At 42.9% G+C, this 26,603-nt stretch overlaps 1 protein-coding gene across 1 annotated transcript in view; it reads left to right on the forward strand.

Moving 5' to 3' along the window:
• c5 (complement component 5) overlaps positions 1-25,607 on the forward strand; it is a 40,338-nt gene extending 14,731 nt beyond the window's left edge. The window contains exons 22-42 of the mRNA XM_081365734.1: positions 2,123-2,344; positions 2,632-2,692; positions 2,771-2,860; positions 3,081-3,293; positions 9,994-10,078; positions 10,255-10,414; positions 10,494-10,592; positions 10,673-10,844; positions 10,969-11,174; positions 11,257-11,409; positions 11,518-11,580; positions 23,426-23,519; positions 23,607-23,646; positions 23,731-23,833; positions 23,923-23,997; positions 24,117-24,222; positions 24,317-24,400; positions 24,531-24,620; positions 24,734-24,817; positions 24,957-25,098; positions 25,287-25,607. Coding sequence (XP_081221860.1) covers positions 2,123-2,344; positions 2,632-2,692; positions 2,771-2,860; positions 3,081-3,293; positions 9,994-10,078; positions 10,255-10,414; positions 10,494-10,592; positions 10,673-10,844; positions 10,969-11,174; positions 11,257-11,409; positions 11,518-11,580; positions 23,426-23,519; positions 23,607-23,646; positions 23,731-23,833; positions 23,923-23,997; positions 24,117-24,222; positions 24,317-24,400; positions 24,531-24,620; positions 24,734-24,817; positions 24,957-25,098; positions 25,287-25,431 — 2,487 coding nt within the window. The 3' untranslated portion in view covers positions 25,432-25,607. The remainder of the gene's footprint in view (positions 1-2,122; positions 2,345-2,631; positions 2,693-2,770; positions 2,861-3,080; positions 3,294-9,993; positions 10,079-10,254; positions 10,415-10,493; positions 10,593-10,672; positions 10,845-10,968; positions 11,175-11,256; positions 11,410-11,517; positions 11,581-23,425; positions 23,520-23,606; positions 23,647-23,730; positions 23,834-23,922; positions 23,998-24,116; positions 24,223-24,316; positions 24,401-24,530; positions 24,621-24,733; positions 24,818-24,956; positions 25,099-25,286) is intronic.
• The last annotated feature ends 996 nt before the right edge of the window (positions 25,608-26,603 follow it).

The raw sequence follows: 26,603 nt of genomic DNA on the forward strand, positions 1-26,603 counted from the left end.
TGAGCATGGAGGCCCACATATAACATAAGAAGGTGATGTTGTTGTAAAACCTTTATTTTAAAAGTCAAATGTATATAAAAATTACAACTAATACAAATAAATTGTTAAATAATAATAAAACCATTTTTTTTAAAGTAACAGCAAAATAATGTGTTTTCCCCATCAGTCTGTTATAATTTATAAATCAAAAAGTAAACATTTATAAATTGACAAGAATGCAGTCAAACTGAAAAAATAAAGTAATTTATTGTCTTATTTTTTAATAAAGAAAATATTATTAAATAAAGCTAAAATGTATTAATTCAAGTGCAGTGTGAATTCGTGTTTTATTGATGTAATAAATACATCATCAGCCGGCAGGTCAGGTGCATAATGCAATGCAATGCGTCTTATTCCCAGCGAAATAACAATACAACCTGTCTTTAAGAACATCTTGACTGGGATACAACAACTCTCCTGGCCTCCCTCTCCTTCTTTTCATGCCGTTTCTGGTACCCTGATTTATGTTTTCTTTTCCCCAACATTTTGTCAGTCAATCTCCTGCTCTTCTACCAAGTTCATCGTTAACTTCAGGCACTGCCGCCTCAACTCTGATTGGTTCTGTTCACGAGCTGGGGTGGGACTTACAATTTTATTGGATCCATCTGATGTTTGTCACTGACTGAATAATTAATAAATACTTTAGATCGGTCTAAACCATTTATAGGGAGGTAAGAGAAGCAGATATTTGGAAAAAAATTTTAACCAAATTGCATGTTTTTGTGGTTTGCATTTAAATCTCATGCATACAATTAATATAAATATTAGAATTATTCATACAACAGGGGCCTATATAGTATAACTGCTGGATTTTGTGTATATAATTGTCACCACCTTTCACCCCACTAGCGACGGCCCTGCTTCTTGGTAGTTCTAGAGTTCCTTTAAGATCGTTTTTCAGAAGGGTTATCTCCGTCCACTCTAAAGGTGTACGTGGCGGCCATAGTTATGTCCACAGAGCTGCCCTGTGGAGTAAGTCTGTTCAGCTGTTTGTCTGTTTTGGGTCTCCTAAGAAATGGTCTCTGCATCTAAACAGACTATTATCAAGTGGATAGTTGAGGCTGCTTATGAAGCTTCTGGCCAGCCATCACCTTTGGCCATAAGAGCTCTTCCCACTAGGACTATGGTGGCCTCCAAGGCCTTAATTTCAGGGGTCTCCCCTCAAGAAGTTTGTGATGTGGCAGGCTGGTCCTCGCTGCTCACGTTTGTCAGGTTTTATTCCTTGAACCTTGGTGCCCCTGGATCACGAGTTCTTATGTCATAACTGATCCCAGTATTCACACGACAGGTTCTTGTGCGCATTCTCGTTCCCAAAGCGCCATCGACGCAGCGCGAGTTCAGAACATCTCTGCAACCATAGTTCACTGAGAAGAGAACGAGACACTGCGTCACTTTGCCATACTTCCTGCATCCCTGTGATCGATTTGCTTCGGCTAAATCGAAGTTAACGCCGGTCAGACCGGATGTGCTTTTATCCTTTCCTGGTAGTGACGTCACCCGCCCGTGATGTTCACTATCGTCCTTGGACTAGTTGACACATGTGCTTCAGACGCAGTGTCTCGTTCCCTTCTCAGGGAACTATGGATACAGTCGTTACCCGAGAGGTTCTCCTTAACACCAAATCAGAATATTAGAATTATTTCTGAAGGATCATGTGACACTAAAGACTGGAGTAATGGCTGCTGAAAATTCAACTTTGCCATCACAATAATAAATTACACTTTCAAATATATTAAAATAGAAAACATTTTAAATTGTAATAATATTTCACAATATTACTGTTTTACTCGATTTTTGATCAAATTAATGTAGTTTTGGTGAGCATAAGAGACTTCTTTCAAAAGTATTAAAAAATCTTACCGACCCCAGACTTTTGAACAATGGTGTATATATTTATGTAGACAAAATAAAGAAGTGTGAAGTCTGCACACTGAAAATTACTGCTCCAAAAGAGTTTATTCAAACAACATTTCGACCCTCAGGTCTTCATCAGACTCATATATTTATGTGACATTATGGTGATAAACTCATTATAATTTTCTTTCTCTCTTTATCTTTCTATATCTCACACATACATGAATAGTTCAGTGTGACCCTGACGGCAACAGAGGGAGTGTGTGTGTTTCGTGGAACTCAACAGGTGAAACAGGGAAAGCCAAATGAAAACAAGGGGTTTATCGAAGGCCGCTCAGTGGCTTTGGTCACGTTCTACATCATGGCCTTGGAAGCTGGCACTCATACGCTCACTTTCACTTTAACAACTGAGTGGGGGGCTGAGAGTGTGGTCAAGAAATTGAAAGTGGTGGTAAGAGGCGATATGCAGTCTGTGCTAGAGGACTGTATCTTTGTAACAGTTTGTTCCCATCTTTCTAAAGATGATCTTTCTAAACTACATATTTAATATAGAAGGAAGTTTTGAAAGTTACAGTGTGTTTTTATTGTACACTTTTATGTCTTTTATTTTAAAAGAGTACAGTAGAGATTCCTCATTATATTTTTGCTTAAAAATGGTGTTTATTGAGAACTAAACCAGTTTCAGTTTAGTATGCCTGAGATTATGATCTGACTGATTAATTTTCTGGTACTTCACAGCCAGAGGGAATTAGACTTGAAATACAAAGTGGTGGAAGAATAGATCCAAATGGAGTCTTTGGTAAGGACATCTGAAGAGTATAAGTATGCTCTCTACTCATGTGCTGGAGTTTCACGCCATTTCTTTTTCCCTTCTTAGGCACTTCCATGCGAAAACTTGAGTTAAAAAAATTAATTCCACCAAACATTGTGCCCAAGTCAACTGTGGATTGTATTCTAACAGTTAACGGTATGATGCCTGCGAAGCTTGAACACATTTGTGCAGATGCTAAATGACACTTTCTACACAGTCACATTTTTTTAACTATATCAGATTTGTGCGATAATGTTTCTTTTATAAACTGCATAGATTAAAATTGATTATACTGGAGGTTCCAGAGGCCCTATGTATTTTTATAGTGAGGAAATGTTGCCAAGTCACAATTGTATAACTTCTTTTTCTTGTTCAGGTGAAGTACTGGGAGAGCTTCTGTCAATAATAAATAACCCAGAAGGTGTAAAACAGTTGACTAACCTGCCACGGGGAACTGCAGAGATGGAGCTCATGAGTCTCCTGCCAATCTACTATGTCTACCACTACCTAGACAAGACAGAGAAATGGGACATTTTGGGGAAAGAGTCAGCTGCAAGTGAAAAGGAATTAAAAAGGAAAATGCAAGCTGGTGGGATGTTTGTTTCAGTAGAGAAGAATACATTTTTTTTTTCTCACACTTCTTGTATCATGTTCTTTTAGGGGTTCAAGGCCGTAGCGCTGAAACCCTGTTGTAATGTTTAGAATTTCCAAGGATCAGCATTCTCCCCTAAAAGTGATCAGGCAGACCAAACCATAAGTTGTAGAGACTTTATACTTTGAGGGATGGTAGTACCCAGGCCCCATCTACAACGTTACCAAGGCTCGCCCCAATCGGCCTGATGGTGGCACTACAGCGATCAAAATAATGTAATGGCTCATAGCTCAAACCATTCTTCGCAGGCTCAAGTGACTTATATTGTTGGAATCCTTGGCTCGATCTTTACTCTGCAAAATTTTTGGGGATTTTGGATTTTTTTTAAAAACTACTTTTGGGAAATAGTCCTAGGTTTTTCACCCGATCAGAACCAAATCAATGCAGAAATATTCTCTGGAGTCTGACTGTCAATAATTATTAAAAAAGTCAAAATTTCGATTGACGTCCGTGGCGAGATGCCAAAACGTTCAAAGTACTTTTACTAAAATGGCTATCCCTCTTGAACGATTAAGATAATTTCACCAAACTCTGTACACCTATGAATGGGCTCAGTCTGTGGTCGCGTGGAAAAGGACTGGCCACTTGGTGGCGCTTTAAAATGAAAAAAATACAAAACGGCTATAGCTACGCAACAGACTGTCCGATTGACTTGAAAACTGGTAGGTGCTGTCTAGGTGCCGCAATTGTTTACAAGGACATTCAAATATCTCGAAAAACATGGCCTCCGTCGGCCAATGAAATTCAAGCAGCTGTTAGATAAGGTTAACGGAGGCCGATCGGAAGGAAACTCGCTGGGCTTGTTTGACTCACGGCCCTGGGGGGGGGGGGCCTTCACGTTTTTCGCGTGCGTAAAGGATTGTATATCATGCGATTTTTCGTACATGCCCACAACTTTTATACCATATGTTACAACTCATTCTGAGCAACTTTGCCTCTAGGACCACCGCTGTCAATTGAACCGTTCATTAATATTGGAGATTGCTAGGTTTTTGGTTCAACCTCGATAACTGTTAAAATGTTTTAAAACATAATATTCTCTCAGTAAATTGGCTGCAACCACTAGGTGGTTACATGCTTGCTAAATAAAACATAATAACTTTTTATGCATGTGCATGTGCTTAAAAGATAACTTTTTACGCATGTGCTTAAAGTCCTTAAAGCACTTGAACCCCGTTAATTGCTGCTCTATTTTCATTATTTATTTTATTTTCAAATTTTTTGTATACTCGGGTCTCCATACAATAGTAATAAAAATTGTATGATAATTTCCATCCTATAATAATTACATCTTGTTTTTTACTTGCTTATCTTATACGAAAGTAACTATATCAGTTATAGCCAGTACAATTAACTATAATTAACTATTAAGTGATTTAACGACTCACTGTTCTCTTACGAGAGGTTCTCTTGTATTGCGTAAGTAGCTTACGCTGCGGGAAAGTCTTCTTTCTCGAGATACTGAAGCCAAAAAATTATCCTTAATTTTTAATAATCTTGTCAACGCAGTGCGGCCCGCGACACACTTTGCATCTAAAAGAGCGCGAGGCGTTGTTTCAAATGCCTCGCTCATCCTGTGGCTCGTGCAGAGCCACGCTCAGCGACGGAGACTGCCATGTATCTGCGCTCTCTGCCTGGGCTTCGACCACGTAGCCCGCGCCCTTTCCTCGGGCGGCTGAGAACAGTGTGAGGATTTGAACCCTGCGGGCTCGACTCGCCATGTTTTATGATCCTCCACCTTCTCCGGCTGCCTCTTCCGGGCCGCGTAAGAAGAAACGCCGCTCTCAAAGGCCTCCCGAGCCGGTTATGACAGCTGAGCGCTCGCCGGAGCCCCTCCCGCGAGCCTCGCTATCTCCTTTTCCCCCCCACCTCCCGACGCGCAGCGTCCGGCTTTGCCCGCACTGCCGTCGCCTCAGGGGATGAAGCAGACAGCGCTGCTTTCATAGACAGCTGCTTACTCCCCTCTGTCAAGCCGCGCAAACGGCGCTGCTCACAAGGGATGTCAGAAACGGACGGTCTCGGGCTATACCTTCCTTTACGTTACAAGAAAGCTACCCCCCCGGATGACGCACGCCCCTTCCTGCGCTCTCCCCCTCTGTTCGAGCCGCGCAAACGCGCCGCTCACAAGGGATGTCAGAAGTAGACGGTCACGGGCTGGCTTCCTTTACGTTATAAGAAAGCTACCCCGCGTCTCGGTCGCGCGCGTCACTCACCGGCCACCTCCGTTTCTCACACATTTCTCAGTCCCCTCCTAAGCTCAGGCGACTAGAAATATCTATATTGCAGTAAACGAGCCTGTTTTTATACACGCACGCATGCAAACAAACGATGTCACAGCACATGATGACATCTTCACGCTCTCTCTCCCTTTGTTCGAGCGGCGCAATTGCGCCGTTCTCAAGGGATATCAGAGCGGACGTCACGAGCACCGGCGAAAAGAGGAAGAGAGAGTGTTTTCGTCCCGCCTAGGCCGGACTACCTCCAATTCTCGCATATTTCTCAGTAAGCTCGCACTAACTGAAAGCTTATGTGTGCCCCTGTGGTTCAGTGGCAGAACATTAGGCTTCCGCGCCAGAGACCCGTGTTCGAATCCGGCTCTGGCGGCAGATACATATTTTTTTCTGCTGGCTTCTCCGAGCTCGCGGCCAGCTTTCTTACATACAGAAAGCGAACCCGCATCTCGCACCCTCCCGCAGGATGGTGCTTGAGTATTTATGAGCGTCTAAACATATGAGCCATCAAAGCATTTCGCTCTATCAGTTTCCTATAACGCCGATGGTGTTATAAGTTTAGAAAATGTGCCCACTCCCACGTGCTCACTGCTACACACAAACACGGTCTCCCCGGTAACGCTCACAGAGCGCACTCTCATAAAGCAGACACACGCCGCTTGAGTACTAAGTGTAGTAAATGTGCCCACAACTCTGTGCTCACACCTACCCGCTGCTCGCTCTGCCACTCAGTTGCCTCGGGTTACAGACCCTCTAAAGCTCCCAAACACTGGCCGTGTTATAAGTGTAAACTCTGCGCGTGCGCCGCCCCATCCTCTCTGGTACAGGTTCCCCATCCCGTGCAGCGCGGCGATCTGAACCCAGAGACCATTCGACCCCTAGCTATGCGTGCAAAGCATGGGAAGCTATTCAGGGCGCGTCAGAATGGGTGCTGAATACTATAAAACACGGCTATTCGCTTCAATTCGCTCGTCGCCCCCCGCGCTTTCTAGCGCAGACGGAGACGAAAGTGAGTTTAGAAGCAGCGCACCTGCTTCAAGCAGAAATAGCGAAGCTGCTGCGCAAAGGGGCTATAGAACAGGTTCATCCTTCTCTGAGCGAGTCAGGCTTTTACAGCCGTTACTTCCTCGTACCCAAGAAGGACGGAGCGTTAAGACCTATTTTAGATCTGAGACATCTGAACAAAGCCCTCATGAGACGGCCGTTCAAAATGATTACAACCAGACAAATCCTCGCGCAGATTCGCCCAGGAGACTGGTTTATCTCTCTCGATCTAAAGAACGCGTACTTTCAGATCCAGATAACTCCCCGTCACAGGCCATTCTTGAGATTCGCCTTCGACGGTCGAGTATATCAATACACAGTCCTGCCGTTCGACCTGTCTTTAGCACCCCGTACATTTACGAAATGCATGGACACGGCTCTCGCTCCCCTGAGAAGACAGGGAATGCGGATACTGAACTATCTGGACGATTGGCTTATTCTAACGCAGTCAGAGACGGAACTTGTGTCTCACAGAACAGCGCTTCTCAGCCATCTGGAAGGTCTGGGTCTCTCAGTCAACTGGACCAAGAGCTCGCTATCGCCCCGTCAGTCAATTTCCATTCTTGGAATAGAACTGGACTCGGTGGCTATGACGGCCAGATTGTCAAAGCAGCGCGCGCGCCGCATCCGTCACCTCGCCGCATCCTTCCAAATAGGCAGCCAGGTTCCGCTGAGGACATTCCAGCGTATCCTGGGGCATATGGCCTCAGCTGCAGCAGTGCTCCAGCTGCGCTTATTGCGCATGCGCCCGCTTCAACGCTGGCTGAAAGCGGGCGTGCCCCACCGAGCCTGGGCGGCCGGCGGCTCGCGAGTCAGAGTGAATCAGGGCTGCATTTCAGCCCTGCAGCCCTGGCTGGCAGCCGAATGGTATCACACAGGAGTGACTATGGGGGTGATCTCACACCGGAAAGTTGTCTCGACAGATGGGTCTATGGCCGCTGGTCAGACCAGGAGAATCTCCTACACATAAACTGTCTAGAGATGCTCGCGGTCGAGAAAGCACTCAAACACTTCCTCCCATTCCTCCTAGGTCACCATGTTCTAGTCCGCACGGACAATACATTGGTAGTGGCCTATGTGAATCGCCAGGGCGGTGTCAGATCAAAGATGCTCTGTACCCTGGCGGAACGCCTCCTCGTGTGGGCTCAGCACTCTCTGCGCTCGCTGAGAGCCGCGCATGTGCCTGGCCACCTGAACGAGGGCCCCGACAGACTGTCCAGGGACAACGTTCCCCCTGGGGAGTGGTCTCTACACCCCCAAACAGTCCAGTCACTGTGGCGCCGTTTCGGCAAAGCGAAAGTCGACCTTTTTGCGTCAAAAGACAACGCTCACTGCCCAGAGTTCTTTACGAAGAACGAGGACGCGCTGGCCCAGACCTGGCCCAGCGGCCCGCTATATGCTTTTCCCCCGGTCTCTCTGCTGCCTCAGGTCATCGGGAGAGTCAGGGAAGCGCGCCACACAGTGCTCCTCATAGCCACATACTGGGAGAACCAAGCTTGGTTCCCGGAACTGATACAGCTGGCAGACACAGTCCCCTGGCCGATACCGGTGAGGAGAGACCTTCTCTCTCAAGCCTGCGGCTCGATCTGGCATCCCCATCCAGAGCAATGGTCTCTGCATGCATGGAGCCTCAATGGTTACCCGTTGATCTGCCAAGAGGGGTTATGAACACGATCATACAATCTAGAGCCGGCTACACGTCAAAATGGCCTGTGTTTAGCAAATGGTGCACTGCCAAGGGGCTCGATCCACAGACATGCGGGGTATCGCAAGTATTGTTTCCTTCAAGAGCTGCTGGACGCGGGCAGGTCCCCCTCCACGCTCAAAGTCTATGTTGCGGCCATTTCAGCTTTCACTGTCTCAGAGCTGGGCCGCGCATTAGGAAGGAACGAGTTCGTCACCCGCTTCCTTAGAGGAGCCAGGAGGATGAACCCCCCGCGACCCCCCTCGGTTCCTATGTGGGTTCTTTCACTGGTCTTGGAGGCCCTGAAAACGCATCCCTTTGAACCCTTGGAAGCTGTGGAAATGAAATACCTCACGCTCAAAAACGTTTTTCTGATAGCTCTGTCTTCAGTCAAACGTGTGGGAGACCTTCACGCGTTATCTATTAACGCCGCGTGCCTCGAGTTCAGACCTAACGACTCTAAAGTTATTCTCAGACCAAGGCATGGTTACGTTCCCAAAATATTGGGCACTCCCTTCAGAGCGCAGGTCATTTCCCTCTCAGCCCTGCCAACTCCCGGCAGCGAGGCCGATAGTAATCTCCTCTGCCCGGTCAGGGCGCTGAGAAACTACATTACACGCTCCGCCGCTTTCAGGCGCTTGGAGCAGCTTTTGTTTCGTTTGGAGGGCGCACCAAGGGTCTCGCCGCCTCGAAACACAGCCTGTCCAGATGGATAGTGGACGCTATCGCAACTGCTTATGCGTCTGAAGACCTGCAGTGCCCACTGGGCATTCAAGCTCACTCCACCAGAGGCATGGCCTCATCGTGGGCGAGGTCCAGCGGGATTTCCATTCATGACATTTGTGCAGCGGCAGGCTGGGCCTCCCCCTCTACATTTGTTACGTTTTACAACCTAGAAGTTCCCGCCTTGCAGGCGAAAATTTTATCAGTCTAAGTCTCGCGTAGACCGGCCCACTATCAGTGCGCGGGCTACGTTGGTTGATTTAGCTCTACTGGTTGAGCTGCACTGTGCAGGGAATTGTCAGTTTGGACCGGCTGTGCCGCTCCTTGCTCCCTAGTATGTGCTTGTGTACTGCGCTAGCCTTCTGTTGGCCGCCCGGCTCCCTGCTATCACGTTCCCCGGGCTCTCCCTGGGACTCATTCAGTGGATGCTGGGCACCCACGGCGTTGACAAGGGAGTTCCCGCAGCGTAAGCTACTTACGCAATACGAGAGAACCTCTCGTAAGAGAACGTATCGGTTACTAAACGTAACCTCTGTTCTCTCTAGAAGAGGGAACGAGTATTGCGTAACCCGCCGTGCTCGCGCCACGAGCTCACTCGCTTCAGCGACAGAAACCAGTGAAGCAGCCTCTGAGCCCTGCTTATATACGCTAAGCCACGGGCTGTGACGCATGAAGTGCGCCAAGCACGCTTATTGGTCGTGACGTCACGCCAAGGGCTCAGCGATAGGCTGCTGCAGTTGCCGCAGGGCAGCCAATGGGCACGCTAGTAAGCCTGCCCTAGGTCTGCATGCTGCCGCACTGCGCTGACAAGAGTATTAAAAATTAAGGATAATTTTTTGGCTTCAGTATCTCGAGAAAGAAGACTTTCCCGCAGCGTAAGCTACTTACGCAATACTTGTTCCCTCTTCTAGAGAGAACAGAGGTTACGTTTAGTAACCGATACGTTCCTTTCCAGGCGTCACCAGCATGATGTCATATAAGCTGAAATATGAACATGGTTTCAGCTTGTGGTCAAACAAGGACAAATCACCCAGTACCTGGTAAATAACTGCTAATTTTTTTTTTGTTTGCCATATTTTTTCCTCAATGGTAGCTGAAACGAAGCTTTGTCTAATTGTTATTTTACAAATGTTTTACATTGATAGCAATACATATAGAACATTTTACGTGCTACTAACATTCTACTGGAGGTGTAATGTTGTAAAAACTTCTTTAGGGTGACGGCTCTTATAGTCAAGACTTTTGCTGACATGCATGAATATGTCTCTATGGAGTCTGAAGTGCTGATCAATGGCATTTATTGGCTGATTAAAAATCGTCAGAATAAAGATGGCTCGTTCTTTGAGAAATCACAAAGCAATCCACTTAAACTCATGGTATGTGAAGAAAATAAGTGTTCATGATATCATACTGTATATTCCAGTGTTTTGATCAAGATTGTCTTGTTTTTTAAAGGGTTCCGGAGCAGATGTCACTGAAAAGACAGTCTACCTCACTTCTTTTGTCATGATTGGAATTAAAAATGCTCTGAAGGTCCCAGATGTTAACATACAGGTATGACTGGCAGTAAATTCTGACCAATGTAGGATTGTTCCTCATTCAGTCAGTGACTAACAGTACAATTGTCTCTTTAGGCCTTTAAAAATGCTTTAGATCATGCCATGGAGTACCTTTCCTCTAAGTCAAAGAAGATTGAAAGTTTATATGTTAGAGCCATTGCATCCTATGCTCTGACACTGGTAGACATCAATAGTATGCCGGCAGTCGGCCTTTATGAAAAAATCAAACAGCAGGCTCAAGTTAAAGGTAAAATCTTATTTGGGACATTCCGCACACTTTTGAAAAAAACAAATCAGCACAGATTAAACCCCTCTAATATTTGACCAATAACTTAATACGAACAATTTGTCTGTACATCTAACATTTTCAGGGAACCCAGCCACAATTCGTTTCTGGGAAGACTCTAAATCTAACAAGGATTCATTAAAACCCAGTGGTGTGACAGCAAAGACCGTGGAAACAACAGTTTATGTCCTGCTTAACTCTTTAGTCAGAGGTGATTCCACCTATGCAAAGCCCATCCTGAACTGGTTAACACAAGACCAGAGATACGGAGGGGGCATTCTTTCAACACAGGTACTCAATGCAATATATACAGTATATTAATCTTTTAATGTTGTCTTTATCATATGTGATCTTACTTTCCTCAAATATTCAGGACAGCATTCTCACTTTGGAGGCCCTTACCAAGTATAGCCTCTCAGCCAGTCAAGCCACCTTAGACATGGTGGTTGACATTGAATACAAGACTAAAGGTGACATCAGCAGAATCAAACTAACTCAGCAAAAGCCTGTTGCTAAACCAATAGTGGTAAGGCGTTCATTTTTTTATTTTTTTTATGATGTTAACTTAATTATTTTGGGTACAATTTTCATTTAAATTATATATAAATGCCACTCTTCTGTTTTCTTTGAAAAGGTGATCAAAAATGATGATATAATAATCAAAACAGCAATGAGCTCTGGTGTTTCATTTGCCAAAGTAAGTGAGCTTGTATTTAACAAAGGAATATAAGTATCAGTTTGATATTACTAATAAATATCAAAATTGGATATTTATTTGTTCGCTCTCATTTTCATCTATTTTTACATTTAAACTACCTCTGCTATCTTCTAGTGATCACTTAAAATTAATATCAGATCCCAAAGTAAAAATCTGTTTTTTATACTTGTCTAGTTATATAGTGTAATGATGCTCAAATGTATTATTTAAAAGTATTGATTTAATTTTTAGTGTTTTTATTTTATTTTGAAAACTAGTATTGTAGAATTTTAATATATGCCATTGATCAGTAACGACCAGATAAAAAAAAAAAAAAAAAAAAAAAAAAAAACATCCTTTTTTAAACAATCATTCTAAAGGATGGTAATTTTCAGTGTATTTGATCAACACTACACTAATCTAGACTTATACATGTGTGTGTGTGTGTGTGTGTGTGTGTGTGTGTGTGTGTGTGTGTGTGTGTGTGTGTGTGTGTGTGTATATATTAGGGCTGGGAATCGATTAAAAAAAATTAACTAATTAATTGCACAATTTCTGTAATTAATTGCAATTAATTGCGTTTCCCCCAAGCTTGTAATCATCAATATTTAAAGGAATAGTTCACTTTAAAATTAAAATTCTGTCATCACTCACCCTCATGTTGTTTTAAACCTGTATGAATTTCTTTCTTCTGCTGAACACAAAGGAAGATATTTAGAAGAATGTCAGTAATCAGACAGTTTCTGGTACCATTGACTTCCATAGTATATATTTGTCCTACTATGGAAGACAATGGGACCCAGAAACTGTCTGATTACTGACATTCTTCTAAATATCTTCCTTTGTGTTCAGCAGAAGAAAGAAATTCATACAGGTTTAAAACAACATGAGGGTGAGTGATGACAGAATTTTAATTTTAAAGTGAACTATTCTTTTAACTCAGAATCACCTAATTAAACAACACAGGGGAAAAAAGGAACAGAAAATAGCCCTATATTAAACATCAATATCAATATTTTTTTTTCAATAATCAATCAACATAATCAATTTAACAGATTATTATTTTTTTTTTTTTACTAATTATCAAAATAAAATATAGTCCTACAAAGCTATTATTACCAGAGCTTGTAATCAGAGCAGGTAATTTTACCATTGCTGCCCAGCATGGCTATACCAGCTCAGCAAACAGAATTTCACGTTATTAGTAGGGAGGTTAAGTGACTTTTGACTTCAAGTCATGATGCAAAGGTCCCCTTTGGTATGGAAGTACCTTAGGGCCATAGAAATAAATTTATCCTAAGACACACGTGAGATCACATTTTGTATCTTATATACGCACATTTTTTAAAAATGGACGCCAACCATACTTGAGAGGCCCATATCTTTGCTTCTGTTATAGCTATAATGACAAATTTGGTATCAACGTGTACATTTTTGGGGTCAAGGAGTCCAATAAAATAGGTTCCAAGACTAAAAAACAATAATGTTGTCCTTACCATGACAATTGGAGGTGAAGTATGCATTTTTTTATTAAAAAACACATGCCAAACACACAGTGTTTCGGCGCCAGAGTTTTTTTCCTAAAATGTTCGATTTTGACATCTTAATTTCAAAAGGCTATATCTTAAAAGTGATAAAAGATAGAGACTTTCTGTAAATTAGAGAAATATTAAGGATGACCCAAAGTGTATGTAGGGATTACATTTTCCCATCTAATTTGCATATTATGACGTCATTATGGTGGCGGCCATCTTGGATTATAGAATTTTCATGAAAAGTCACGTTTAAATGATAAAATGATCAAATGCAGCACTTCTTTCCCCCAAAAATGTCCCTCACCTTCTGTATGCTATATTGCACAATACTGAATGCTCAGGTATATAGTAAGTAGTAAACAAACTGTGTAAATCATTACTAATAAATGGTAGAAACAAACCGAATGCAAGTAGCGGTTGGCCTTTTGCTGTAGAGATTTTCTATTTACTACATATAGTAAATCATCCTCATTGGCCAAGTACTCAAAAGCCGGCATTCCCATCAGCTTGCGATAGATTATGCATAATAGCCCCTCTGCCCCGTGTCACACCGTCTCTGCTCCTGCTGGGAGCAGCGCGGCCAGATCTGCCGCGCGCGCCAAGTGTGCACAGCTCGGACTACTGTCATTGTCATTGCGACTCCCCACCCTGCCTCCACGTTGCCCCCTAACTGTCCTATGAATACTTCGACCTTGTCTAACATATCCAGTGGCATTAGACAAACAAAGTCTCCACCACAATACTGTCGCCGCGATTGTGGAGAGGCACACACGGTAAAAATCTCCCGCCTCGTTCCCCACAACACTAACACGCCTGCTAACATCGCGATGAACACTCCGACCCCGAGAAACATTGTTCCCACCACTGACATTGGGTAAAGGACCATCTAAATTGGGCAAAGGATTCACCGTTTGTGCTTGGTGTAGGGCTATACTTTCACTTTCAGAATCAGGCAGATATTCCCCTTCATAATCAGGGTCCACGAATAGAAGACCCAACACTTCATTGCGGGTAAGCTTTATTGATGCCATTAGATATAATAATAATAATAATAATAATAATAATCTGATGCAAATACTCGCTGACGTTGACAATATTGCTCTGATAAAATGGCTCACTCGCACACTAGCTCCGCTTTTGTTCGCACTGATTCAATGCACTCTAGCTTGAAGATTTTGTATAGAGGCATGACGTTTTTTTGAGTCGCGGATGAAGTATGACATGTCTGCCATCTAATGGAGAGTAGGTTGAACGAAATTTGACACCCTATTTGACAAAATCGGCCGTTTTATTCAGTGGACTGCCTGAGGTGGGACCACCACACCAATCTGCTCCTAGTGACTGATCACTGAATTCGCTATATCTATGCTAAATGTTTTCAAGCGGTCATATGACACACATTCCTCTTTTATGCAATGCGCTCGTCATAGAGGGCTGTCAAGTCAGACATTGCCAGTGATTCCCCTGAGCAACGATAGTCCTCGATGTATTCGAGCAACTCATTGAGGACATGTGCTCTGATGACCTGAGTTGCATTACTTTCAGTTGAGTCACATCCAACAGTTTCTGCTTTTCTATAGAGCCTAGTCAGGCATGCACAATGATAAACAGCATTAATAGCAACCATGTCACCAGCAGCTAGTTCAGCCAATAGATGCCTGTCACCCACCACCTGAGCATATTCTTTAACTTTTCTATCCAAGCCAAGGGTGGCAGCCCTCCTCAGTTCCTTTTTTTTGCCCACTTCACCACAGAAGAGACACAGTTTATCAAATGATTCACATGATGATGTTGAGGGTCTGGGTAAAGCGAGTGTGGTGGACTTGTCACTCATGCGCCATGTTTTTACTGGACTCACAGACTCTTCATGCTTTTTTCTTTTTCTTGCTCTCTCAACTTTATCAATCGCATTTCTGCAGCTTTTGTGCCACACCATAGGATTTTGAATCATCAGCTGAACTACATCCTGACTACCACCACTAATGTCCACTGTAAACTCAGGCAGATCCCCTAATGCCTTCAGCTCCTGGATGTTATCTAAAGCTTCTTTGTAACATGATTGCCTCTTTCAGGATTGTTTCTCAGTTTGAATGATGAAGAGGGATCTATCCATCCATCCATCCATCTTCTTCCGCTTATCCGGGGCCGGGTCGCGGGGGCAGCAGTCTAAGCAGAGATGCCCAGACTTCCCTCTCTCTAGACACTTCCTCCAGCTCTTCCGGGGGGACACCGAGGCGTTCCCAGGCCAGCCGGGAGACATAGTGACTCCATAGTCTGTCCTAGGTCTTCCCGGGGGTCTCCTCCCAGTCGGACGCGCCCGGAACACCTTCCCGGGAAGGCGTCCAGGAGGCATCCGGAACAGATGCCCGAGCCACCTCAGCTGACCCCTCTCGATGTGGAGGAGCAGCGGCTCTACTCTGAGCTCCTCCCGAGTGACCGAGCTTCTCACCCTATCTCTAAGGGATCGCCCAGCCACCCTGCGGAGAAAGCTCATTTCGGCCGCCTGTATCTGGGATCTTGTCCTTTCGGTCATGACCCAAAGCTCATGACCATAGGTGAGAATAGGAACGTAGATTGACCGGTAAATCGAGAGCTTCGCCTTGCGGCTCAGCTCTTTCTTCACCATGACAGACCAGTACATCGACCGCATTACTGCAAAAGCTGCACCGATCCGTCTGTCAATCTCCCGTTCCATCCATCCCTCACTCGTGAACAAAACCCCAAGATACTTAAACTCCTCCACTTGAGGCAGGAACTCTCCACCAACCTGAAGTGGGCAAGCCACCCTTTTCTGGCCTCGGATTTGGAGGTGTTGATTCTCATCCCAGCCGCTTCACACTCGGCTGCAAACCGTCCCAGTGCATGCTGAAGGTCCTGGTTTGATGAGGCCAACACGACAACATCATCTGCAAAGAGCAGAGACGAAATCGTGTTGTCACCAAACCTGACACCCTCCGGCCCCTGGCTGCGCCTAGAAATTCTGTCCATAAAAATTATGAACAGAACCGGCGACAAAGGGCAGCCCTGCCGGAGTCCAACATGCACCGGGAGTCCCGCAAGCCAACCAGGCCCGATAGGACTCCTTCTTCAGCTTGACGGCATCCCTTACTTCCGGTGTCCACCACCGGGTTCGGGGATTGCCGCCTCGACAGGCACCGGAGACCTTACGGCCACAGCTCCGAGCGGCCGCTTCGACAATGGAGGTGGAGAACATGGTCCACTCGGACTCAATATCTCCAGCCTCCCTCGGGATCCGGTTGAAGCTCCACCGGAGGTGGGAGTCGAAGATCTCTCTGACAGGAGACTCGGTCAAACGTTCCCAGCAGACCCTCACAGTACGCTTGGGTCTGCCGAGTCTGTCCAGCTTCCTCCCCCGCCATCGGATCCAACTCACCACCAGGTGGTGATCAGTTGACAGCTCCACCCCTCTCTTTACCCGAGTGTCCAAGACATACGGCCACAGGTCAGATGAAACGACCACAAAGTCAATCATCGACCTACGGCCTAGGGTGTCCTGGTGCCACATGCACTGATGGACACCCTTATGCTTGAACATGGTGTTCGTTATGGACAAACTGTAACTAGCACAGAAGTCCAATAACTTAACACCGCTCGGGTTCAGATCAGGGGGGCCGTTCCTCCCAATCACGCCCCTCCAGGTGTCACTGCCACTGCCCACGTGGGCATTGAAGTCCCCCAGTAGAACGACGGAGTCCCCAGTTGGAGCACTTTCCAGCACCCCTCCCAGAGACCCCAAGAAGGCCGGGTACTTTGCACTGCCGTTTGGCCCGTAGGCACACACGACAGTGAGAGACCTATCCCCGACCTGAAGGCGCAGGGAAACGACCCTCTCGTTCACCGGGGTGAACTCCAACACATGGCGGCTGAGCTGGGGGGCTATAAGCAAACCCACACCAGCCCGCCACCTCTCACCATGGGCAACTCCAGAGTGGTGAAGAGTCCATCCTCTCTCGAGGAGTGTGGTTCCAGAGCCCAAGCCGTGCGTAGAGGTGATCCCGACTATCTCTAGTCGGAACCTCTCAACCTCACGCACAATCTCAGGCTCCTTCCCCGCCAGCGAGGTGGCGTTCCACGTCCCTAGAGCTAGCTTCCGTGTCCAGGGATCGGGTTGTCGAGGCCCCCGCCTTCGACTGCCGCCCGATCCTCTCAGCACTGACCCCCTTACGGTCCCTCCTGCAGGTGGTGAGCCCACGCCGGGAAGGCGGCCCCACGTCGCTCCTTCGGGTTGAGCCCGGCCGGACCCCGTGGGGGGAGGCCCGGCCACCAGGCGCTCGCATACGAGCCCCAACCCCGGGCCTGGCTCCAGGGTGGGGCCCCGGCTGCGCCATACCGTGCGACGTCATGGTCCTCGGTTTAAGAGGGATCTAATGTTTTTTCAATCTTTAGGGCGGACTGAAATAGGAAGCATAAACTCCAGTCACGGCATTCCATTATGGCTTATCTGAAAAAAGAAATGAAGTTGCTTTAACATCATAAGAGAGATAATATGAGTATTAACAAGCATTCGCAAAAGTAAAAAAATATCAAATAATGAAGCTAACTAACTAGCTAGCAACATGTAGGCTATGTGCTTGCTTCAATAAAAATGACACTAACTAGTCACTAGCTAGTTATGATGAAGCTAACTAGTTACTAGCGACCTAGTTATAATGAAGCTAACTAGTTACTAGCTAGCTAGTTACTAGTTATCTAACATTAAAAGCATTTTTCTATTTAATGAGGAAGTCATACGAACCTCAAAGTGTTTACCTGTCACCTCTGACCTTCAACAGCTGTCACAGCTCCTGGTGCATATAGGATGTGTTGTTGCAGGAACTGATTTGCTATAGGCTATTCCTGACTGGTCGAAATCTCATGCTACTTAGGACAAATGTAATGTACAGAAGTAGCTGCACTGCTTAAATACAAAATTAAAGTTTTTGAAGGAAAAGATAAGTAAAGTCACTCTGATGACACAATTTTTATGTGAAATGTGCATATTTACCCCCAATTGTCATGGTATGGGAAAATGTTTTGTTTTTTTAAACTTCAAACCAATTTTATTGGATTTCTTGACCCCAAAAATGTACACTTTGACACCAAATTTGTCATTATAGTGATAACAGAAGCAAAGATATGGGCTCTAGAGTATTTTCGGCACATTGGCGGCCATTTTTGAAAAAACCTGTTTATTTCTGATACAAAGTGTGATCCATAGACAGTAAAAGAAATGGACACAGCGACCCCATTGGATTCAACGGAGACAAAGTGAAGCCAATTAGAAAATCTTACTTCCTGGGGGTCCAGCGTACTGCGCAGACTCAAACTGAGCTCGACGACGTAGATGTGACGTGAGCAAACCGTCTGTCTTCTAGTAGCTGTGCCAAGATCAATCTGAATCATTACCTTCCGAAACTCGCAGAGACGGAGAGCGTGAGTAGGAGCTGTCCATGATCTTGGAGCAGGAGAAACTTTTAGTAGGTGTTCTGATTAATTACTTTGTCATTTTGCCTCGACGTCCTCCCGATTGCCCGCGAGCTTCTCCTCCTGTCCATACGGTAATTCTCTACTGTGCGACAGAGAGTCGCGTGGCTGTGACGCAATCGTTAGCCTACTTTTACAAAAACTGCTTCTACAGGGCCATAACGTAAGATACAAGGTAATGGAGCATTTTATACATTGTCGTGTTTCTTTAGAAATAAATAATGGACAAATGGAGTCATTAAACGCCTCAGATGTGAAGTTATTCGCTGTCAAAGTGACGCCAAAATGAATGGGAGTCAATGGGATGCTAACTGCAGGTGGGGTTCCGTTAGCCAATGGCGGCGTCCGGGGGTACTTCAAAATAATACAAATCCCTGCACCCTTGGTGTGATCTCACTTGTGTCTTAGGATAAATTTATTTGTATGACCCTAAGGTACTTCCATACCAAAGACGACCTTTGCATCATGACTTGAAGTCAAAGGCCTATTTTTTGGGCTTAACCTCCCTACTATATTTGAGTGGACTTAACTTTTCCAGTGCTCGGTACATGATTGAAGCGTTTGGGCCGTTGTCGACAGAGCCGCCGACACACACACACACACGTGACACACACACACATACACGGAACGGAGAGCGCGCCGCTGGGCCGTTAGAGCCGCCGTCCGACACACACACACACAGAGGTGTAAAATACTTGAGTAATTTTACTTGATTACTGTACTTAAGTATTATTTGGGGGGATTTTTACTTTACTTGAGTACAATTAAAAATCAGTACTTTTACTTTTACTTAATTACATTTTTTATGAAAAAAAAGTACTTTTTACTCCTTACAATTTTATTTACAGTCAAAAAGTACTTCTATTTTGGAGATCACTTCATTCTATTTTTCCTTGCTATTACCAAACCAATTTTGTTGCGCTGATGCCTAGTTTAATTAAGCTTAGTGTCTAGTCTAGTTTAATGAGATTTGTTTTCACATATCACCAAATTGGTCAGACATGTTCATTCGTCCTTTGGAAGTGGCGTCATGTCGCATCTATTACCACAATGCACAGCACCTTGACCTAGAAATGAGAGAAATTATAGTCTCAGCCTCAGGCGTCACGCCCACGGAACGTTGGCTAAACGTCTGATGCATATGGTACACTTAACTGGAAACACTTCAGGAATGTCAAAGTCATCATCTGATTTGTTGAATTTTATCGGATTTCCGGGGGGCGCGAGTGTCGCGTTTATTTTCGGTCCGCCGGGAAACAAAGCGCAGACGTGTAATTGCGTTTCCTACTGATTTACTCTGTGTTTTGATCAGATGTGGTAATGCAGACGCCATTGTTGTTATACGTGCACGAACAGATCAATGACTTACTGCTTGTTTTCTTCTCCTTCTTTGATTTTCTATACTGACTGACTTGTTGCACGCCGGTCTGTTGTTGTGGGGACATTTCCACGCAACGAAACGTGACGCTGAACGAAACGAACTGTAATTGGTTGTTTGACATGTCGGTCAAACGGCCTTATGGGCGGGCCTTGGCCAAAGAAAGCTGCTATGAATTCCAGACCTTCAGCCGTCAGTCTGAAGGTCTGGCTACGCGAGACTAGAGAAATTATAACAGTCATTCTCAGGGGGGCAATCCAGCAGCCAACCCCCGGCGGCCGCCATTGACTAACAAGCCATCACCTGCTGTTAGCATTCCATTGACTCCCATTCATTTTGGCGTCACTTTGACAGCGAATAACTTTACATCTGAGGCGTTTGAAGACTCCATTTGTCCATTGTTTATTTCTAAAGGAACACGACTATGTATAAAAGGCTCCATTACCTTGTATCTTACGTTATGGCCCCGTAGAAGCAGTTTTTGTAAAAATAGGCTAACGATTGCGTCATAACCGCGCGACTCTCTGGAAATAACCATATAGACAATCGGGGGGATTGGAGGCATAAAGTCAAGGGAGAAGCCCATAGAGAGTCATAAAGTTGCTCCTGCTCCTAGCTCATGGACAGCTCCTACTCACGCTCTCTGTTTCTGCAAGTTAGATTTCTCTTGGCACAGCTACTAGAAGACAGACGGGTTGCTCACGTTACATCCACGTCGTTAAGCTCATTTTGAGTCTGTGCAGTACGCTCAGCCATCAGGAAGTGAGTGCTTCTAATTTGCTTCACTTTTCTCCGTTGAAATCTATGGGTCACTGTGTCCATTTCTTTTACTGTCTATGGTCAATCAGTGGAAGAAAATGGAGGAAGAACGTGATTCAGCTGCGAACACAGTCCAAAATCAGCCACAGGATCAAGAGCACCCGTGGCCGTACCTTAGCGAATTCTTTTCTTTTAGTGGTAAAAGCATATTTAGTGGATTGTTTAAAGAATGTTGCATACAGGCATTAGATAGTAGTCTTATAGTTTGATAAGTAAATACAATTAAATACAAACAGTTCTAAAGCAGGATAAAACCTTGTATATGGTTCATTCACTTCATGATTTTAGAGATTAAAAGCTTAAACAAGAATCTCTAGTTTTCATTCTTGCTGTTACTTTTACTTCTTTAATACTCAAGTACAATTTTAATGTGGTACTTTTTTACTTTTACTCGAGTACGATTCTGGCCAGATACTTTTACTTTTAATTGAGTAAAATTTTCCCTCAGTACTTGTACTTTCACTTGAGTAACATTTTTGAGTACTTTTTACACCTCTGCACACACACACACACGGAACGGAGAGCGCGCCGCTGGGCCGTTAACGACAGAGCGCGCCGACACACACACACGCGGAACACAGCGCGGCGCACACACGGAGCGGAAAACATAGACATAATATACATAGACGCCCTATTGGCCGCTGGATCGTACGTCAACGGCGCCGCCATACTGCGGAGGGCAACTTTCCCATACCTCTCATAACGAGAATTGAGAAAAATGCCTATTTCTTGTGCTGCTTGGGGCTTTACAAATCGCCACACAATTGAAAACAGGTCTCAGGGAATTACCTTTCTCAAGCAAAACTGAAAATTTGTTTCTGGTTGCATTTCATTTACTATTTTTATTTTCAGAGGAGAAAGGCCACGAAATTTAAAAATACTACTGTTATTGTGTCACGAAATGTAGTTTTAAGAGTTTTTCAGTCGACAATGTAGTTGTTTAAAGCTCAAATTTGTGGTTTATTTATAAAGATAGCGCCTTTTTAAAAATGTTATCTGACGGTTTCGGAGTTGTGAGATCCAGCGATCCCCGCGGGCGCTCAGCGCTCATGTACCCCGCCGAGAACAGCCTTGCCTCGGCTATAGTGCATGTCGTACACCGCTTCTGAGTTCTGACGTTCGTCGCTGTCAGTCTAGTGAGAATAATTCGTCTTGTGTTTATCTAACGGGCGATCTATGGTTTCATTAATCTATAATTTGTTCCTTGGCAGATTGTTTTGGCTGAGGGCAAAGTGAAGTTTCATAACTTAATATATTTAGGCTATTATAACAGTGTAGCCTGCTGTATGTTTGACTGGATCGTTTACTTTATTTCTTGATTTGTATAGCTTCTTATACCTTTTAAAAACTGAAATTTAACAAAAAGAGACAGGGTTGCGTCATTTTATTTTATATAGCCTATGTAATAATATTTTAAAATGTATATATTTACATTATTTATTATTGTTATTATAATAATATACCACTTACAATTATCAATCTATTATAGTTATGCTGTCAAATTATTTTACTATTCATAGTAACTATTTAACCTATTATTTTTTATTGTCTATATTCTGTAATTGATATTTCATATTCTACTGCTATTATTATAGTATACATAAACTATATGCTATTATCAATATATTATTATTATATTAGTACTTATGATATTATATAATTATACTTTTCATTACTATTTTATTTACTGTATACTGTTTGTTTATTTTATTGACTAAACTATTTACTATTAGCCTACCTCTCACTTTATCTTATATTTACTATTTGCATTGCACTGTAGTTGTACCATATCATATTACCATAAATGATCCATCAGTTATCTTTGTTATTGCTAAAATCGGGTCAATGACAGAATATGCTTTTCCCACAATAAGAAACTTTATTTAATTTAATGTGAAAATTAAATTATATCTCAGTATGGGGGTGTTCACAATTCTTATCCAAGAATGAAAAGCTAAATACATGACAAGCCAGAGCTTTGGCCATTCCTTATTAAAAAAAAATAAAATAAAATATAAGTCTATCTATCGAGAGTTTAACTAACTACAGATGGAACTTTTTTTGTACACCACATACAAACCACCGAAATCGGTTGATAAATGTAATTTTTTTTGGTTTTTATACAGAAAAACCGCAGCTCAGCAGTTTACTTGCATTTGATTACAGCGCAGTCTTGCCCTCCACAAAATGGCGGACGCGTTGACGTATCGCAGCAACGTTCCAAAGCGGCCAATAGGGCGTCTATGTATATTATGTCTATGGCGGAAAAGACCAGCTCATGAAAGCTGCGCGAGAATGAAACGTGATCGCCGAACACGGAGGGGCGGGACGGCGTTTTCAATAGCAGCCGCAACAGGAAATCATTAAAACGAGGCAAAAAAAAGTGTGCTGCGTTAAATGCGTTAATTTTTTTTTAACGCGTTAAACATTTCAAATTAATCGCAAAGATTAACGCGTTAATTCCCCCAGCCCTATATATATATATATATATATATATATATATATATATATATATATATATATATATATATATATATATATATATATATATATATATATATATATATATATATATATATATTCTATGCATGAAACCAACTGTATTTATTGATTAACCTCATTTTGACAGCTGAGAACAGTTTACTATGGGATGACAGAGAGCAGTGAAAATTGCCAATTTGATATATCAATTGACATTCATGACCGTGTCCCATATTCAGATGGTACGTTCTGTATTTTTTTCAACTTTTATACACTCGTTATCTTTTAAAATGAACTTGGTGCAGCTAATTTGATTTCTTTGTGAGCAGATCCTATGCTTTTGTCACAGCGGATTGTGGCCTGTGCAAAGTAAGTCTGTAGAAGGTTTTAAGAGTCCGTGTAAATGTCTGATTTGCATGTAAAACGCATTAAAAAATGCCATTATGTGTAAAGATACAAGCCACATGAAAATGCAATTGAAACTGAGTCAGGACTCACTGTGATGGAAATTAATTTGCCGACCGGTGTGACCCCAGTCCAGGAGGATTTAGATATGGTGAGACACTAAATGCAAATACATTTCCACAGAAAACATTCATAGTTTCAGAAAACTGTAGTGACATTTTATGTTTCTAAATTTTGCAGTATCAAAATGGACTTGAGTCTCAGATTTCCAACTATGAAATACTGGGTGACAAAGTCATCCTTCAGATAGATTCGGTAAGCACTGCTTGACAAAACAAACTTTCTCCAAAAGTTTGCATTAAAGAATGTCATCTTGACATCTTGTCATTGTCATCTTGAAGAATATTTCTAACCATACAATACTTATCCTGTAGATACCATCAAAAGAGTTCTTCTGTGTGGGTTTCCGTATTCAAGAGGAATTTGAAACTGGCATGAGCAGATCCTCGGTATTCAGAGTTTACGAATTTAATGATCAAGGTATAGCACAAATGTTTCCCCAAATGTTTTATTTATATCTGGCTGAACTCATTTTGGCTACATAAAACAAGCTTTCTCTACTCATTTTTAATAGGAAGTACTTGTATGAAGTTTTACCACAAACAAAGCCGCAAACTGTTGCGACTCTGTGAGGGAGACCAGTGTCAGTGCATGGCAGGTAAGCTGCTTAAAACCAAAAAAAAACCCTGAAATCGCACATGACGTTATCATTTACATATATGTTGAGTTTAATGCGTCTGTGCTAGTTTAATAGTTTGTCTGTATTTCCATGTCTTTTTCAAAATTAGCGGAATGCTGCAACTTTAAATCCACCATTGCTCCCACAATCACTGCTGAACAGCGCAAAAGTGATATGTGCAAAGAAAGCATAAAATATGGTAAATAATGATCCTCATGAAGCTTCTGGTCACATAAAAATCATTGTCACATGATCAGTGGTATACGTTTGCACAATGGTACATGTCACTTACTGCCCCATCTTTTTTTCTAGTATTTAAAGTGTTAATTGAATCCTCTGAGGCAAGTGGAGATTTCGTGACCTACAAAGCAAAAGTTAAAGCAGTGCTAAAAAAAGGCAAGAGTATATTGAATATGTTTTGTGTCAATATGTTATAAAGTTTAAGTTGTAAATGATTTAAAGTAAAATTATTTGAATAAACGATTTGAATAAACAAGTTGCATCACAGCTTCAATCCAGAATTTCTCTTCTGCAGAACAAACGGACGACTTAAAAACAGATTCAGAGATAGATTTTGTGAAGAAGGCAACTTGCAGTGAAACAAATTTCGAAGTTGGCAAGCAGTATCTGGTCATGACTTCCGAGAGCATGAAGATAAAAGTGGATCGTGCTTATAAGTGAGTTCTTTTTTGCTTTCTTGCTCATGTTTTGCAAATTCATTATGAATTCCTAAAATCTGTTATGTAACACCTTGCATTAGTACAACACATTGTAAAGTGAGACTGTTTCACATTCATTATTTAACTATTATGTGGGCTAGTACAAAAGCCTCAGAACTGATTTTCTTTATACCATGTGTGTTTAGGTATAAGTTTCCTTTGGACTCACATGCTTGGGTGGACTGGTGGCCACTTGAATCTGACTGCAGGAATGCGGCCTGCAAACAATATGCCGGAGTGTTGGATGATTTGGAAATTGATTTCATATTATCTGGCTGTGAAGATAAATGATAAATTGCAATGTCAATAAAAATTTATAACATCCTCTGAATAAGAATAACAATAAACAGAAGCGTTCAAATACATACAAAATATTGTTTAGAAATTCTACATTTTTTTTAAATTCTTTAAATATGTGATTATTTTATGAGCTTAGTCATTATTTTGTATTAACTACAAACATATGCAAAATTAAACAAACAAAAAAAAGTATTGCATGTCCAATTTGTTATATCAAACAACTTTCAATTTTCGTTGCAAGCTTACTGACAATGTGTTTAGGAAATTGTTTGTTGTTATTTATGTATGTGCATACAATTATTATAATATTTTGCTAAACATTGTGAGAAACATTCTGGTTGTTTGGATATTGAGTCTGCTCTCCAGTAGCACCTCAATGCAGTACACAAGATCCGGGGGGGAGGAGTCGGATCTTGTATAAGGGGTGGAGATTGGTAGGTTTAGGGGTGGAGATGGGTAGGTTTAGGGGTGGGTTTAGGGATCAGGGGGTGGAGATTGGTAGGTTTGGGTATGTAAGGTGGGAGGAGTTGGATCTGGATCCGACTCCTCCCCGTGGATTTCATGTTCTCCTGCTTTGAGCGCACAGTACTCTTATTTTGAAATAATTGCAGCTGAGTCACATGATCCTAACATCACCGCGAATCATTTGAGTTCATGGCTGGAGAATCAGACAAGAGAGTAATAGCTCAGTTTAAACCTTTAGAAACGCGTCAACTATGTATGACACCTGGGACAAGAGATAAAGGTAACAGGCTTGTATCCGCTTAGACAGTATTTGAGAGAGAATAATAATAATCTGACGGTTACTGGATGATCCCTAGGAATCCTAATAGGTCGCTATGGAAACTGGGCTAACAAAAATGGACGAGACTTCACAAAAGTGGCCATGCAGTTAAATATAAAACTTATTTTAAATATAACATTTTTGTTAGCAGATGACTTTCGTTCTATCATTTAGTCAGATTTGGTCTGCATTGTAAGTTTTAACATAAAGCAGAATAAACTACCAGCAGTTAGGTTTTAGCAGTCGTCTTGATTTAGGTAACGTTAGGATAAGCATCGTAATCGCTGGCTTCCTCAGATAAAATAAATACCCCTACGTTAATAAAATGAAAAGACTCGCAAGCAAGATGCGCAAACAATCACCAACAACAGGATCCAAA

The sequence above is a fragment of the Scardinius erythrophthalmus genome, assembly GCF_964197995.2.
Source record: "Scardinius erythrophthalmus genome assembly, chromosome: 5".
Lineage (NCBI taxonomy): Eukaryota > Metazoa > Chordata > Actinopteri > Cypriniformes > Leuciscidae > Scardinius > Scardinius erythrophthalmus.